The sequence below is a fragment of the Glossina fuscipes genome, unplaced genomic scaffold (genome assembly GCF_014805625.2).
Source record: "Glossina fuscipes isolate IAEA_lab_2018 unplaced genomic scaffold, Yale_Gfus_2 88, whole genome shotgun sequence".
NCBI classification, from domain to species: Eukaryota; Metazoa; Arthropoda; class Insecta; order Diptera; family Glossinidae; genus Glossina; species Glossina fuscipes.
The window spans coordinates 597,440-612,673 of NW_023998442.1; the positions used below are offsets into that span (position 1 = coordinate 597,440).

General features: G+C 31.8%; 3 protein-coding genes across 3 annotated transcripts in view; 2 read left to right on the top strand and 1 right to left on the bottom strand.

The window, feature by feature from the left end:
• Window positions 1-4,412, top strand: part of LOC119638391 (transcription factor E2f1) — a 7,174-nt gene extending 2,762 nt beyond the window's left edge. The window contains exons 4-5 of the mRNA XM_038035150.1: window positions 59-1,006; window positions 4,282-4,412. Of these exons, the coding sequence (XP_037891078.1) occupies window positions 59-1,006; window positions 4,282-4,394 (1,061 nt within the window). The 3' untranslated portion in view covers window positions 4,395-4,412. The remainder of the gene's footprint in view (window positions 1-58; window positions 1,007-4,281) is intronic.
• A 6,256-nt stretch (window positions 4,413-10,668) lies between these two features.
• Window positions 10,669-12,081, top strand: LOC119638406 (leukocyte receptor cluster member 1 homolog). The gene is made up of 3 exons (XM_038035172.1): window positions 10,669-10,809; window positions 10,872-10,971; window positions 11,037-12,081. Exons 1-3 carry the CDS (start codon window positions 10,787-10,789, stop codon window positions 11,853-11,855), a joined length of 942 nt encoding a protein of 313 aa, XP_037891100.1. The 5' UTR covers window positions 10,669-10,786; the 3' UTR covers window positions 11,856-12,081.
• LOC119638405 (formylglycine-generating enzyme) lies at window positions 11,895-13,274 on the bottom strand. The gene is made up of 3 exons (XM_038035171.1): window positions 12,377-13,274; window positions 12,084-12,320; window positions 11,895-11,994 (listed from the first exon to the last, which is right to left on the bottom strand). Exons 1-3 carry the CDS (start codon window positions 13,114-13,116, stop codon window positions 11,916-11,918), a joined length of 1,056 nt encoding a protein of 351 aa, XP_037891099.1. The 5' UTR covers window positions 13,117-13,274; the 3' UTR covers window positions 11,895-11,915.
• Between the last annotated feature and the right edge of the window lie 1,960 nt (window positions 13,275-15,234).

Sequence of the window (15,234 nt, forward strand, 5' to 3'; positions counted from 1 at the left end):
TCTCTCTCTCTCTCTCTCTCTCTCTCTCTCTCTCTCTCTCTCTTGTGCATTGTATAAGGTTTACCCGCCCTTGCAGCCGCTGCCGCTTCCGCCAGCACATATCCTTCAGTTAGCGTTCGTTCAGCTCAACGCAATCTCAGCAAATCTATTGAGGAAGCAGCTCAACAGCAGCATGAAGACATCACCGTCAGCAATTCAGTAGAAGTGGTGAATTATATAACTCAGGCTCAGCAACAAACGACAACATCTGCTCATTTAAGTGACGATGATTTTCCTACAATTTTCCCAACTATAACACGACCCGTGATAACGCACGTGTTGGCTGAGCAAGAACAACAGAAAACCTCTCAGAAATTGGAACACGTTGAAGAGACTCTCATCTCAAATGTGGATCTATTAGTTGGTAATTCAGCCGGCCAACGTCGTCATACGGGCGAAAGTACTACAGATAGCAGTGATTCAAATCAAACTCTTACGCTTACTAGTTGTAATAATATGGGTAACGGCGGTGTTGGTGGCAGAGGTCTTAGCAAAAAGTCGGGTCTTCGTAATGATGTCCCCCTAGTAAACTGTGCAATGGAGCAGCGACAGCAAACGCAATCGCATGTCGGTGTATTGGCAGGTGGTAGCTCTTCATCGTCATCTGCCAACTCCTCTTCACTGTCATCACCCAATCAGAATTCCCCACAAAGCATTGCTTTTGATGTTCAATCAACGATCGCTGGCGGCTCTTTGCAACACTCAAGTCAACAACAACAACAGCAGCAGCAGCAGCAACAGCACCACCAACAACAGCAACAACAACAGCAACAACAACGGTCACAACAAGCGCATCAAAGTCATTGCAATGTCGAGCAACAACAACATCAAACAGCCCAGACCGATTCTAATGATAATGACAGCACAGCCTCCCAACTCTCACAATTAATTAATTCGAATTGTGGTTCGGGCATTCGGAATGCACTTATTTCGGATACAGTAAATCTAAGTCCCACATCATACAACTGTAAGTATATCACGCAGGAAAACAAATCCATAAATAAATTTCAAGTGTTTTCCGTTTTTCTCTTTCTCATAACATTCTCATAATAATCATGGCGCAGCATTCATAATAATCTTTTCTTCTTTTTTTTCGCTTTATATCATTTTACAAAGTCAACGAGTCACGCTTGTCGAGAGCTCTGTCTGTGATTTGCGTTCTTTAGCGCGCAATGGTAACCGACTGTTGTGTTCTTTTATTTGAAAGAATGCCCAGCCAAATGCCATCCATAACATATTCGCATCACAGTCTGAGTTCTTGCTGAGCGTGCATTCTGCAGCAGCATACAAACAAATCTCCACATCCATGGGAAGGAAGTCTTTTTAATAATATTATTGATAAAGTGTTTTATGAAACTATCAAATAATTGTTTTTTTTTTTTTAATCGATTTATTGATAAAAAAAAAATTAAATGAATGAATTTTGGCTGACTATAAAATTAAAAACTCCTCATCCCGCCCAAAAAAAAAAAAAACGAGTATTCAGTTCAAAATTTGAATTTTTTGTTTTAATTTTTTTTTTTTAATTATTCTTTTATTTTATTTTTTTAAGTTAACAATATATAATTAAACAAAATATAAGAATAATTATTTTATTTACAAAATGACTGAAAATATTTACAACCGTATATATATGTAATCAAAATGTTTAAAGAATAATGGAAATTTCATGCAAAGAAAAAGACAAACGAAGAAGCCGCTCTTTTCAATTTTTGATTCTACGATAAGCGCCGTGGATCGTTCAGTTTAACCAGATCCCCTTCTAATCATTTTTAAAATTCACAAAGACCCATAAACTTAAGATCGAAAATTTCACCCTAAACTTATAATTTTAGATAGATGAGTTTTATAATTCGATTTTGAAATGATCTAAAAACAGTTATTTTCTCCAAGTCACAAATATTACAAAGATATTTATATTTATTACGAATAATGAACATGCAAGTGGCCCTAAGAAACATTGCTACTCAGCTTTAGTTCAACATCAACTTCGAGCAATCGAGAAACTAGTCTAATCCGAACCATTTTTAATATCGTTCGTCATTGGACTAAATTACTGTACTAAATTTCATCAGAATTTCCCAAAAATAGCGACCTATAGGTTGAACATAACATTACAAGCATGTAAACAGACGGACAGACAAACTTCAGCAGAATCACTTTCTAATTCGAACTGAACGTGGGTCTATCTCCAGCTCTTTTGATTGTTGCTCATATCCTTAATATTCCATTGTGCCACAAGCGGCGTGCAGGGTATAAAAATCTATAAATTAAACATTTTAATTTAAATTAAAATCGTACGAATTAAAAATACTGTGGATTGGAATGAAAAATTATGTTTAGGACATAAACACTGTCTCCTAAGGAAAAGTTTTTAACTGCACATAAATACTTCTTAAAAAGATCTGTTAGTATATGAGAGAAGGTAAAATATCGAGAGAGTGGGGTCTCCCATTCATAATTAGTGGCCGAAGGAGACTAGAGGTATATCGGTTGGGAGTAGAACGGCATAGAGCATAAAATCAGCCTGTCCGCTGAGTAAGCTTCGTCTATCCGTCTGCCATCATAATGGTGTTAGGGCGTGTATCAATTTAGTGTAACCATCTGTGGAGCACGTGTGAAATAAAGACAGAAACACTTCATTATCGAACTAGCTAGCTTTTCAGGGATACATGCTATCCGTCTACCCGTTTGCACATTCCGAACTTTTGACCTTTTTGATCTTCATAATCATGTCTTATTAGACAAAAAGGGTTAGATATCGCAGACATTTATTTTACACAGAAGTGACGCCCACTTGGGTTCATAATCTTGTTATATAAAAATTGATAAAATGTACAATACCAGATAGCAGATATTTTATGTTACAAGTGTTACAACTTAATAACATATTCTTTATAACTTTTATCTTCATATTATAATTATTTGTAAGCATTGGATAAGCGCTACGCATTGGATAAGTAATACGCGCTATCCTCTGAATAACATGCGTCCAAGTACCTAAAAATCCCATAATCGAGTAATAAACGCCTTAATTAATATACTGGTCGCTATTAATATTGTTAGGTTAGGGAAAATTTCACGGAATATTTTGAACAAATACAAAAACATGCAAATGCAAAACATTTTTCTTATATTTTAAGTGGGCTTAAGCTGAATCAAATGCCCGAAAATCGTATTCCATTTTCTGTTTTGGTATTTGGGTATTTTGGCCATTAAACGATTTTCACAGAAATAATTCGAAACCTAGCTGTACACCGTTAAGAGAATTCTGCCGAATGTGAAAGAGATGAGGGTCGTGCGGTTCAATTTTGAACGCTTTACATTTATTGCTTGCTCGCTTTAATTGTATTAGTTGACGGTGTAAGTAAAATGCAATCACCCATCCGCCCTTCCTGGTGGAAGTACCTTATTGAGCACGATTATCTTTCTACTCTATCAACTCCCAGGCATCTCAGGTGGCGTATTATCTTTCTTCGTTTCCCAAGCGATGGACTGACTGACAAATGAACCATGAAGTTGTTCACTCTAGCGAGTTTCTTTTTGTGCCTCGTCTTAAGAAAATGGTCTCAAAACGAAATTTTGGTTTTTGGTTTATTTCCACAGCGATATCATAAAGCATGGTTGACCTATTTTTTGCTTCGAATGTATAAAACATCCAGAAAAATTTCAGCTAGACTCACTTTTTATTGTACCCGTCGATTCACAAACGCTTTTTGAATCGATGTAAACACATCTGTATGTCTGTCTGTCCGTCTTCAACTTCCAAAATGCAGTCTATGAGGTACTTCAATGAAATTCGCTACCCCGACGTGTTTTGGCCCAACGACGAACACTTTTAAAAACAACAAACTATATGCAAGCTAAAGTTTGATATTGAAAAATTCTGCTCAAAACAAAAACAATGCTTTTCTTGTCCTCTTCTTAATAATTTAAAAGTGAATAGTGCTTTCAAATGTAATCATGAAAAAAAAAGAAAAACTTAAAAATAATTCATTTTAGAACTGAATTCTCGTGGGTCTGCATAGCATACCATATATCGTGTATACAGTAATTGAAAATTTGTAGCACCATGAGATTCAGCTCTGGCATGAATTTCAATGCACACCACCACCACAACTAATAATATCATTCACCAATACACACCACAAATTCATAAGAAACTTCATCTTAATAAAATTTCATCATAATTTTTGCTCCTTTTTTTTTTTAATTTTTTGAAAAAAATTTTATAATTTACAGATTTCGAAGACTTGCCTCCGCTGTTACCTATTGAACCGCCAATGGATGGTTATTATAATTTCTCCTTGGGTCAATCTGAGGGCCTCATTGACTTATTTAATGATTTGGTTTAAGGTCTACAGTTAAACAAAAAAAAAAAAAAAAATATATATATATATATATATATATATATATATATATATATAAATTAAAAAAAAAAAAAAAAAAAAATAAAAAAAAAAAAAAAATTTTTTAATTAATAAAAATTTTTTTTTTTTTTTGCATTAAGTTTTATCTTTAATGCAAACATATTTATATAGATGTATAAATACAAGCATGTTTTTTTCCTGGTCATGGTATATATGATTTTTATAAAACAATTGTTTCTACATATCCACATACATATATATATTTTTTTGAATTGCAGTTTTTTTCAGTCCGTTCTTTTTTTTTTGAAAAAAAATTTTTTTTTGTTTTTTAAATTTTCGAAAACATATATTTTTTAAACATATTTTGAAAAAAAAAAAACGTTATCATAAGCACGTAATGCGCCGACATAATTTAGCTAAAATGAAGAAAATAGTCTGAAAATTTATTGAATATATATGAAATGAAATGAAAAGAACTTGGTCTCTTGCATTCATTGTAAGTCTGTCAAATTGTCAGGTTTTCTCACCTACAAGGAAATAAAAATAATTAAAAAAAAATTAAAAAATTTTGTAGGAATTTATACAAAATGATTAAAAAAGAAAAAAAACAAAAAAAATCCCTTAAGTATATGTAAAATAAAATACAAATTTTTTCCTCTCTAAATGTTTGCATGAAAAAGAATAAAAAACGAATAATCCAATCTAAAAAAAAAACAAAAGCAAAACTAAAACAACATTTTGTAAATTAAATTTATAAAAAAAAAAAAAAACAAATCCTTGTAAATTTTTTGGCTTCAATTTAGTTAAATTCGAATTTCGGTTGTAAATTTATATATTTTTTGTAAAATCTTGTTTATTTTTTTTTTTTTTTTTACACAGAAAGCAATAGATTTTTATTTTTGATATATATTTGTAAAGTTATTACGCAATTTTTTGTTAGTTTTTTTTTTTAATAATTGCTTTTAAAGTTGTGTTTAAAGCAACAAGTTTTAAGGTTATTATTATTATCATATACATATATATATATACATATATATTTTTAAAAGAACGAAAAGAAGATAGAAACATTTTTTAAGAAATGCTCTGAGCTAGATACGGCTTAAAAAAAAAAATTACGTGGTTTAATCAAAAAAAAAAAAAAAAACAAGGAAAATTTTTAATTCGCTTAAAAATTAATTTTTCGATTTTTTAAATATTATTTCTTCCGTTCTCTTCAAAGCAAGCCCTTTGCCAAAAAGCATTCATTCTGACTGCAAAATTAAGTTCAAAACTTCTTTTTTGTATAAAGAAAATTCTCAATTTTTTTTTTTTTTTAATGAAATTTCAAGCAAAACTTGACATTAATGGAGTAGTTTAAAGTAAATCTATCTTATTGACTTGCAAAACGTGCCAACTAAATGAGATCCTCGAAAATAGATATCCGACTACACGTTCAATTCCGAATTCTCTTTACTTTTTGATTAAATCCCGTATACTGCAAAGAACCAAGCACCGAAAATTTCTTATTACGTGTTTACGGTAAATGGCTTCCCACAGAAACTTATTAGAAATATAACGACCGAGATCTATTCGAACGGCTTAAAAGATTCTGCGCATCGTTACCTAATAGTATAACATATTTAGCAGATATAACTTCGGCACTTCGCTAAAATATATTTCCTTGAAATTCATCTCCAATAGGAATACGTAAGATCCGTATTTGAGTGTCAAACAAATTTTTTTGTTATTCTAAAGAATTATTTACTAGAATATCTTTTTTATAAGATATTCTCGGATTTTTTTAATGCTCTTAATGCTGATGTCATCCGTCTCGTTTTGGTTCTACAAATATTTATTTTACACCTACCACTTTATTCAAATTTTATAGTGCATTTTTTACCGCTTTGAAATCAGAGAGATTTTCATTTTTATAATTAAGAGAAAAAAAAACAAGAGCCGCAATAGGATTTTTAGAAAACAAGTTTTTTTTTCTAAAATATTTGTTATGCTTTTTTTTTCTGCTTTTAGGTAACGATAACATAAACTCTCCTCCCTCTTTCTCTCTATCTCTATCTCTGTTTTCCTTAAATTATTGTTGGGTAGCAATAATATATAGAACATCTAACCTAAACCTAAGCCTAGCCGAAGTAGCAGAGTATGAAATATTATACAAAATAGAAAGAAAAACGGAAAATTTATTTTTTAATGCTAAACGCTTATATTTTTATACATAAAAATAAAGAAAGAATAAATAAATAAATACACACATGTTTATGCCTAAATAGGTATAAATAAATTATATATTATTCTATATTGTTATAGCTGTTATAACACAAATTTGTTTTACAATTCATTTGAAAAGTTTTGAATAACAAAAGCCCTTTTTAAAGACATAACCGCAAAAAAAACCTTTGGCTCTGTTCTTAAAACTATTTAAAAATTTTAACTTTAAGTCTAAAAGTTTTCTTTTTTTTTTCTTTTTTTTTTTATTTCAGTTTTCTTTCATAACAGTGAAAATCAATAATAAAATAATAAAAAAATTCACATTTAAAATTTAAAAAATTTTTTAAATGGAAAATAAATATCAGCATAAACTAAAAATATTTAAACGCAAACTAAAAACTATTAAAATTTATTAGACAAGCAAACACAGACACACACATATATACATATAGAAACATTTATTTAGTTAATGAAAAACAAAAAGAAAATAATAGTAATAATAAACAAAATAACAAAACCTATTTTTATTTTCTAAATAAACAATCACAATAATAATAAATAAAATTTCTATTATAAAACATAATTATTATAATTTTTTTTTTTTTTTTTTTTTTTAGCTCTACTTATATATACACAAATATTATTTTATAAAATAGACAAAAAAAAAAGAAAAAAAAAAACGAAACACAAGGTTAAGCATAAAAGTGAAAAAAAAAAAATAAAACTACAAACAAATAATTATATGAAATTAATTTAAAAGCAAAAACACATTGTTAAGTACTTTTAATTTCACTTTCCAAAATAGTATATAAAAATAATAAAGAAATGTTAAGTTTAATACACCAAGTATAAAAGAAAAAGGAAAACAACAACAAAAAAACTTCATAATCACAAAATTAAAGCAGAAAAATATAAGGTTTAATTTTATTATTACCAGAGAAATGAAGCACCAAACACCCCATAACTCATAGGTGTTTATAATCTAAGGTAAGTAAAAAATCTCAATTGTTTGTGTGACACTCACATGATCGCCTGTTGGTCCACATTTATGTCTCTAGTAACACATACGATCTCAAATTGGGCATGGCTAACGTTTTCCGTTTGCGAAATCTTTGTCACTTGTGTCATTAGTAATGAGCAAACAGACAGCAGTTTACATGGTGCTATGGACACCTACTTTGACCGATTCGACACATTTTCAATATGAACCTGCATATATGAAATTTCAATGTTTGTGCCATATTCGCAGCCGACAGCTTTAGTATTACCGTATTTTTCGGACTATAAGACGTACTTCACATTTATAAGGTAATTTTTGCAAAAATACATTTTAATGTTACTCTCCGATCAAAATTTTTATTTATAGTTAACATAACTCGCACTAGCAATATTCATTTCATCTTCACTCTCTCTGCTGTTACTCGTCTCGTTAATGTCACCGTTCATATTACTTTCATCTGAACAATTGCTGTCGTACCTCAAATTTAGAGACGATTTATTGAAAAAGTATATTAAGACGTACCCAAAATTTTAATAAATTTTTCCATGTTAAAGGATGCAAGATACTTTTGCTACAGGCATTAGACAGACAGACATAAGGACGGACATGCTTTAATTTATACAAAATTTGATGCTGACCAAAAGTATATGTACTGTATGAGGTCTCGGAAGCTTCTTTCTGAACGTTGGCAACATTTCGATGATACAAAAAGTATGTTATATAACAAAGAAAAAAAAAGGGTTATTTGGCGGAGTAAAGAATGAAAATGAAATACATTTTTTTTGCAGACAACAGTGGCAGTTATTTTGCCTTTGAACTAACTAATTATTGAATGGAAGCTATTAACCGCGGTTTTTTCATGTTTCCGGCTATTGTTCTGATTTGACCACCGGTATCTGGCCACAACAGTTTTCCATTACTTTTATGCAAACTTTCCGCTTGCATTAATGTACGTTAACGCCCATCGCCTTTGATCTGTTTAATGTCCTTATAGCTTCATATTTCTCAATGGATTATATCGACGTCATTTTTATTGTAGACAATATAGACTTATATCGATCGTATACGTTCATAAATTGGATGAACTATTTCATACACTTACAAATTTGAATAGTATTACAGGACGTAGGAGGGGTTAATGTTGTTTGAAAACTTTTTTTTTTATTTTTAATATTAATATGTGTATAGATTGCGTCCTGTTTTCCTAAAATTCACACTGAGGTATCAGGCAAATATTAAACTTTGAAATTTTCAATGCAAAACAAATAAAAACACTATAGTGGGCCATGGCCTACACCATTGTATACTTTACGTTACCCTATAGGTATTCAACGCCCATACAGCTTCGGTCTATTCTCTAAATCCTTCCATTTAGTTTATATTTATTTTCTTTAAGGCGGTTTGATCAATCACATTTTGTGTTTCTTCATTATATCTCTAAATTAATTATTCACGTAAGTTAGTTGGAGATAGATTGTTAAGTGTTAAGAAAGGAATAGGGCGAGGGTTTGTTGCTTTCGGTTAGTAAGCATAGGCGATTTCACAATCATATTTAAAATTTACTTTAGACATAGACTAAAATCGCGTTCAGTACTAAGTAGTATCTAGTCTTAGAAGTCTAAGAACAAATGAAAACACTACTGTGAGATGGGGATGACGACTAAATATACCACTTCGTTTAATAAACTTATTCAAATAAAAACCTTTCGAAGTAGAGTATTACATGGTAAGTAATCAACAAATGATCCGAAGGGTGGGATTTTCAATAGCGTTCGTCCTTGAACCAAAGTATGTCATCGGGCAAATTTCATCAAAGTATCTCGAAAATTACGGCCTCTAGAGTACGCACATGAAAGCAAAATGGACAGGCGGATGGACAAGTTCAAGTGGATTTAAAAAGTGATGCTGAATCGATTGAATGGAGTGAGTCTATCTCAAATCCTTCCTTTGTATCTCAAGGGGTATAGGGTAAAAAAGGTAGCTGTATATGCCTATGTAGATATTTGAGATTTATCCACAACTGTTATTGGCTCATAAACATTTTTCTAATGAAATGCAAACCCAGGGTTTAAGCTCGTCAAACCTTTAACAAGTCGGGCCCTTCATCCATCTCAGCCCTATATACTACCACACTCCTGCTACTTTCCGATCCAAAGCCTGCACTAATATGATGAATACTCGTTGTTTCACCTGCCCAACTAGGAACATAAATAATGTGATCTCTGGCTAAAGTAGAATACGATCTTTACTCACTTTCTTGCCAAAGTCGTTACTCGTATTCGTCTTTGACGCCTTTGGTGTTGATATTGGGTTATGAATTACATACTGCCGCGCCCACCTTGCGGTGTTGGAGCAGAATGTTGGTTAACCATTTGAAAATGGAAGGATATAATTGTACTGGGATTGAATGTGCAAAGCTTCCATTGAACCGTCCGATCCATGCCAATTTCAACATCCGACACTGACGGATTCTTCACATTCTATAGAATGTGGTCTCGTCAGGTGTGTTATTGAAAACTTGCAAGAATTGTGAACGACGTGAGTGATACATAAATTGAGGAAACAAGGAAAAATTCTGTGCTAAGCGAAAACTGTTTCGGTCGTCCTTGGAGTATTCTCCAAACTTTTGACACTACAAGGGATAAAAACGCAATAAAGTTAAAATGCAACGGAAAATTTTTTCACTTGTTTGTACCAAACGTATCAACTGCCTTTCAAACCAAAGAGAAGAAGAAAGAAAAGATACACACCGTTCCACACCGTTACCTTAATATTTTCTTTTCCACCACATGAAATCAGCTGTTCATTCTTTGATTATTTATTTTCTTTGCATATAGTTTATTCAGTTTGCAGTATCTTTTTTAGATTGCAACTACTAAGCAATGATATTTATGCTCGGCAATATCTTTTGTGCTTTTCACATAAAATTTTATTTATTAAAAAAAAATAAAAAAAAAGTAACGGGTGTATTTTTAAAATTATCAATCCAAATAGAATAATCAATCCTTTTGCGCCAGGAAAATTTTTTAAAATTACTTGTATACTGATTCAACTACTTGACTTGGTAACTCTGCTAAAATATCAGCTGAGAATATCTTTCTTGCTTTAGTTGTAAACCTTTGCTAAAAAGCACAAAGCTAGGCACAATTAATGAAATTAGAATTTTAGAGGAAAAATGAACATTTTGCCGAAGAAAAGGTAACGATTGGTTTAGGACGATAGCCTTAAAGTATTTATAAAATTTTTGTTCTTCAATAAAGATGGCATGTGCGTACTAAAGATAATATTGCACGCGTTCGCAAAGATGAGGCAGCAGCAAAAGCAGAAGACTTAAAGCGACAACAACAAGTTGATTTCGCGGTAAATAAGAAAATATTTGCCAGTTTTCGTTTATTTATTTTTTTTATGAAAAATTTTATTTAAAGGAAAGTGAAGCACGTTTGAATTTTCTACGCAAACGTTCCGGTTTGTCCGAGAAACGTACAGATTATGAAAAGAGAACTAAGGAGACGCTAGATATTCCGACTTGTAGTAACGCTAGCGAAGATACAAGACAACATATTGACCTATTCGCGGACTATAAATCGCACGTAAGAACGACAAACAAAGATTTTGAGAAGGAAAAGAAGGAGGAACAAGAAAAGTATGAAAAACAAATTGGTTACCTAACTTATTTAGGACAAGATACCAATGAGGCTTTAAAATTAAAAAGTTGGTATGAAGTTGTCCCTAAACGAAATATATATGGCAGAGAAAGTGAAGCAACAGAAAAGGATATAAAAAACAAACACAAACAAGATCCTCTAACGCTAATAAATGCATTATTGCCTTCTGAAAAAAAAACTCTAGCACCAACTACCAGCACAAATTCCGGTAAGTCTAATGTAATTTCGACAGACCAACAAGAAAAGTCTTATGAGGATAAGAAAGAAAAGCTCAATAAGAAACATAAAAAAACACATCGAAAAGCAAAAAAGTTGAAGCATAAAAAACGTAGTAAACATTCGAAACACAAGAAGGAAAAAGTAAAACATGACGAAAATGAGATTCGTAATGAAAAGCGTTTGAAACTTGAACTATTAAGGAAAGAGCGCTTGCAGCGAGAGGCCAAAGAACGAGAGCGCCAAGAAGCGTTGTTTGGACCAAAAGATATATCCACAGCTGAGCCTGCCACTGTGCCGCGTATCAGACAGAAGTACAACAGTCAATTTAATCCGGAAATAGCAAAACAAAATATGAATTAATTATAACAATCATAGAATTTATTACTTAAAAGTCTATTTTTTTTTAAAAGGACATTTGTACTATTCCAAATCCTTAGCACATCTGAAACCTAAATTTCCTGCAGAACTGTCGGCGGTATTTTGCGAACGAGCTGCGCACCTATAGCATTTAACATAGCAACACGTGTGTGAACGTGGTGTGTACATTGTTTAATAAAAGCAAAAGATTATATACATTACCCATATTACCTGTAGCGATAGCAATACGTCTTATGACATAAATATGATCCTCCTTTCTTGACGCGACTTGGATTGGCATTGTTATCATCCTTTGCATTCCATAAATTCTGTGTCCATTCCCAAACGTTGCCCACTATATTGTGCATTTCATAAATATTTTGTGGAAACTTATTTACAGGACACGTGGTGGCATAGCCATCTTCCTCGGTGTTAGTATCTGGAAATTCACCTTGCCAAATATTAAGCCTAAGATCAAATTTACGATCAATATGGAATATTTATCGTTTAAAAAATAAACGTACCAGTATTGCTCTTTAGGCATTAGTTTATTGCCCCAAGGGAAGAGTTTACGACTTTTACCTCCCCTACAAGCAACTTCCCATTCCTCTTCGGTAGGCAAACGTTTGTCAGCCCACTGACAATAGGCCATTGCATCATTCCATGATACATGGACAACAGGATGTAGCTCTAGACCAGCTAAATTACTATTTACACCGATTGGACGCTTCCAATTGACCCCTCGCACTTTAAACCACCATAAAGCATTTGCCACTCTATAGTCTTTCAGCTTTTCTTGCTCTTCTTCAGTTAGAAGGGACTTGAAGAGAAAACTATCTTCGAAAAATTCTGCTTCTGTAGTATAATTACTAGCTTTAACAAATTCCCAAAATTTTTGATTCGATACTTCATACTTGTCCATGTAAAAATCTTTAGTTATCACAGTTCGCTCTGGCGACTCATTGTCTTCGGGAAAATGCGGTTCATTCGTACCGACCACGTATTCACCACCTGGTATAAGTGACATATCATCATAAACGGGTTCTGGATAATAATCTCGGTAATGTTTATTTTTTCTATTTGTGTGTTGTTGCTGGCATACTTTTGTTGTAGCATCGTCGGCTTTTTCCAATATTTCTTCGATTTTATTTATGACGTTTTTTGCGGAATCCTTATTTGCTTCTCGATTCGCTTTGTCACAACCGCAATCTAATAAAAATGCTCGCCCCAGCAATAAACTTATAACAATTAAATGCTTTATCATTATTTACTTTTTTGTTATATAAATTAAATAAATAAATTTTTGATTATACAAATTAAATAGCGCGTAACATATGAGTTGTGTTTTCTGAAAATGTGAAATGTTGTTTCATTTTTCGTTGCGGTACTGCCGACTACTACTAAAAAAGATAGACCGAGAGCATACCAGTGTTTTTTAATATCACTGTTTAAACAAGTAATTGCGATTTTTATTTATGCAAAGAGACGTTAGACATCTGTTAAGCTAAATACGATACTTCTGTTTGAAGTTGAAAACATTTTAAAATTTTTCCGTTTCCAAAAATTCTTCCATTTTTTACGATATTATTCAATTGTGTTTTGCTTGCCATTAAATCAGGAGCAAATAATAAATGAGTCGTTTTATTTTCCTTTGTGCTGGCAAGAACGAAGATATTCCAAACGAGTAAGAATATTATATTTGCCCGTTATCGAATATTTTATATCCATCGCCGTCACCCTAAAAAAGATAAAAATGTAAAAGAGCTAAACTTTCGTGCTCTAAAATATGGAGTAAACACAGCTGCTTTTTTCTATTTTCAAAATAAAGTTTCTTGTTATACAGGCGTGTGAACGTTGTCGGTCATGAAAAGTTTAGGTTACTTCCAAATTGCTTTGCAAATTTTACCACAGATAGTGCAAGGTTAGGCAGACGGACACACCTAGATGCATTCCAAGTCCAAGAATTTATATACTTTTTTTGAAGACTTTTGAAAAGTTATTCTGCGCGTTATAAAGATATTGAAAAAAAAATTAAATTTTTATGTACCACATTGGATAGGCGTGGTCAGTATTTCCATTTTTGTGCAGACACTACGACGTTGACTATAGAACATGTGTACATATAGGCCGATAGCCTTAGATGCTAGTGCTTTTAAGAGTTTAGTCTTAGAATTTATTTCTCTGGCGAAATTAATAATAATAATATTTGTACGTTAAGGTGACAGAAGGCATTTTGCTGTAGTTTCTTTAGAAGTGCAATAATGGAAAAGAACAAAATCGATGATTACAACACTTTTTTTAGAAAGAAAACATATAATAATTTCATTTCCAAAAAAATTCTATAATACTTATAGTCATTGCTCAACAATAAAGAAAGGTTTCACATATCATTATAAGCCGGGTCACCGCTACGCTCATTTCAATTGATATTCCGCTTAATACGTTGCGTGCGATCGTTATGAAAAGTGAAATTTTGTTAGTTGGTCATCTCGTTTCAATTAGAGCAATCGATGATAAATCAAAAGGGATTTTCTTTTCCAACTTGGAATAAACGATTTGTTTAACATTTTAATAATGTTAAAAAATTCTTAGAGTAGTATGAATTAAGTTCTGATGTCAAGTTTCTGCTTTATGAATAAAAACAATAGTGCTAATAGCAAACAAAAAATATATTTTATTAGAAACGAAAAGGCAGGAAGACCGCATCGGCAAGAAAATTAGAAAAAGGTGAAAAGAACATTTTTTTATTGAAAAGTGAATTTTATTGTATTTATTTATTTTATTAAGACAAATACCATTTTCTTCCGAGCAGTTTACTTTGTTTTTGTCTTTAAATTAAAGAAATCGAAGATGTTTTGCGAAAATATTATCAAATTATAATTGAATCCTATGTGACCATAAGTATTTAAACACTTTTTGCATAATAAAATTTTTCTTTCTCATAAATCAAGGCCCGCTATAATCCCTTGAAAATATGCGATTTTTGGTAGTGAAACCAGTTTCAATTGAATTATTGAATGATAATTAAGAATATTGACAATTTAATATTTCATATTCTCTTAAAGAGTTAATGAAAAGTTCAAAGCCGGCTTATAAGGAAGTATATGCTAACATAAATCTGCTGCTCGATCGACAAATATAAACGTTAACGTGTTTGTTGAACAACATGTTTTTACTGTTGTTGGTGGCCAAATCAAGGATCGCCTCTTAAAGCTAATTGTTGATGAAAGTTTGATGGATTCTGTACCAGCGACTATGGATGAATATCATAAATCGACAGGATGTTTAAGATTTGGGCAAACATTGGTCGATAATTTCTTATAAATTTTTGGTGTAGGTTTTCTTGAAACGAAAATCAGATGAATTTTTCTTAGAAATTTTT

Coding starts and splice junctions, on each gene's coding strand:
- LOC119638406 (XM_038035172.1), top strand. CDS start 10,787: ATGAACATTTTGCCGAAGAAAAG. Junction 10,810..10,871: donor AACATTTTGCCGAAGAAAAG/GTAACGATTGGT, acceptor TCTTCAATAAAG/ATGGCATGTGCGTACTAAAG. Junction 10,972..11,036: donor AACAACAAGTTGATTTCGCG/GTAAATAAGAAA, acceptor TTTTATTTAAAG/GAAAGTGAAGCACGTTTGAA.
- LOC119638405 (XM_038035171.1), bottom strand. CDS start 13,116: ATGATAAAGCATTTAATTGTTATAAGTTTATTGCTGGGGCGAGCATTT. Junction 12,321..12,376: donor ATGCCTAAAGAGCAATACTG/GTACGTTTATTT, acceptor ATTTGATCTTAG/GCTTAATATTTGGCAAGGTG. Junction 11,995..12,083: donor ACGTATTGCTATCGCTACAG/GTAATATGGGTA, acceptor TAAATGCTATAG/GTGCGCAGCTCGTTCGCAAA.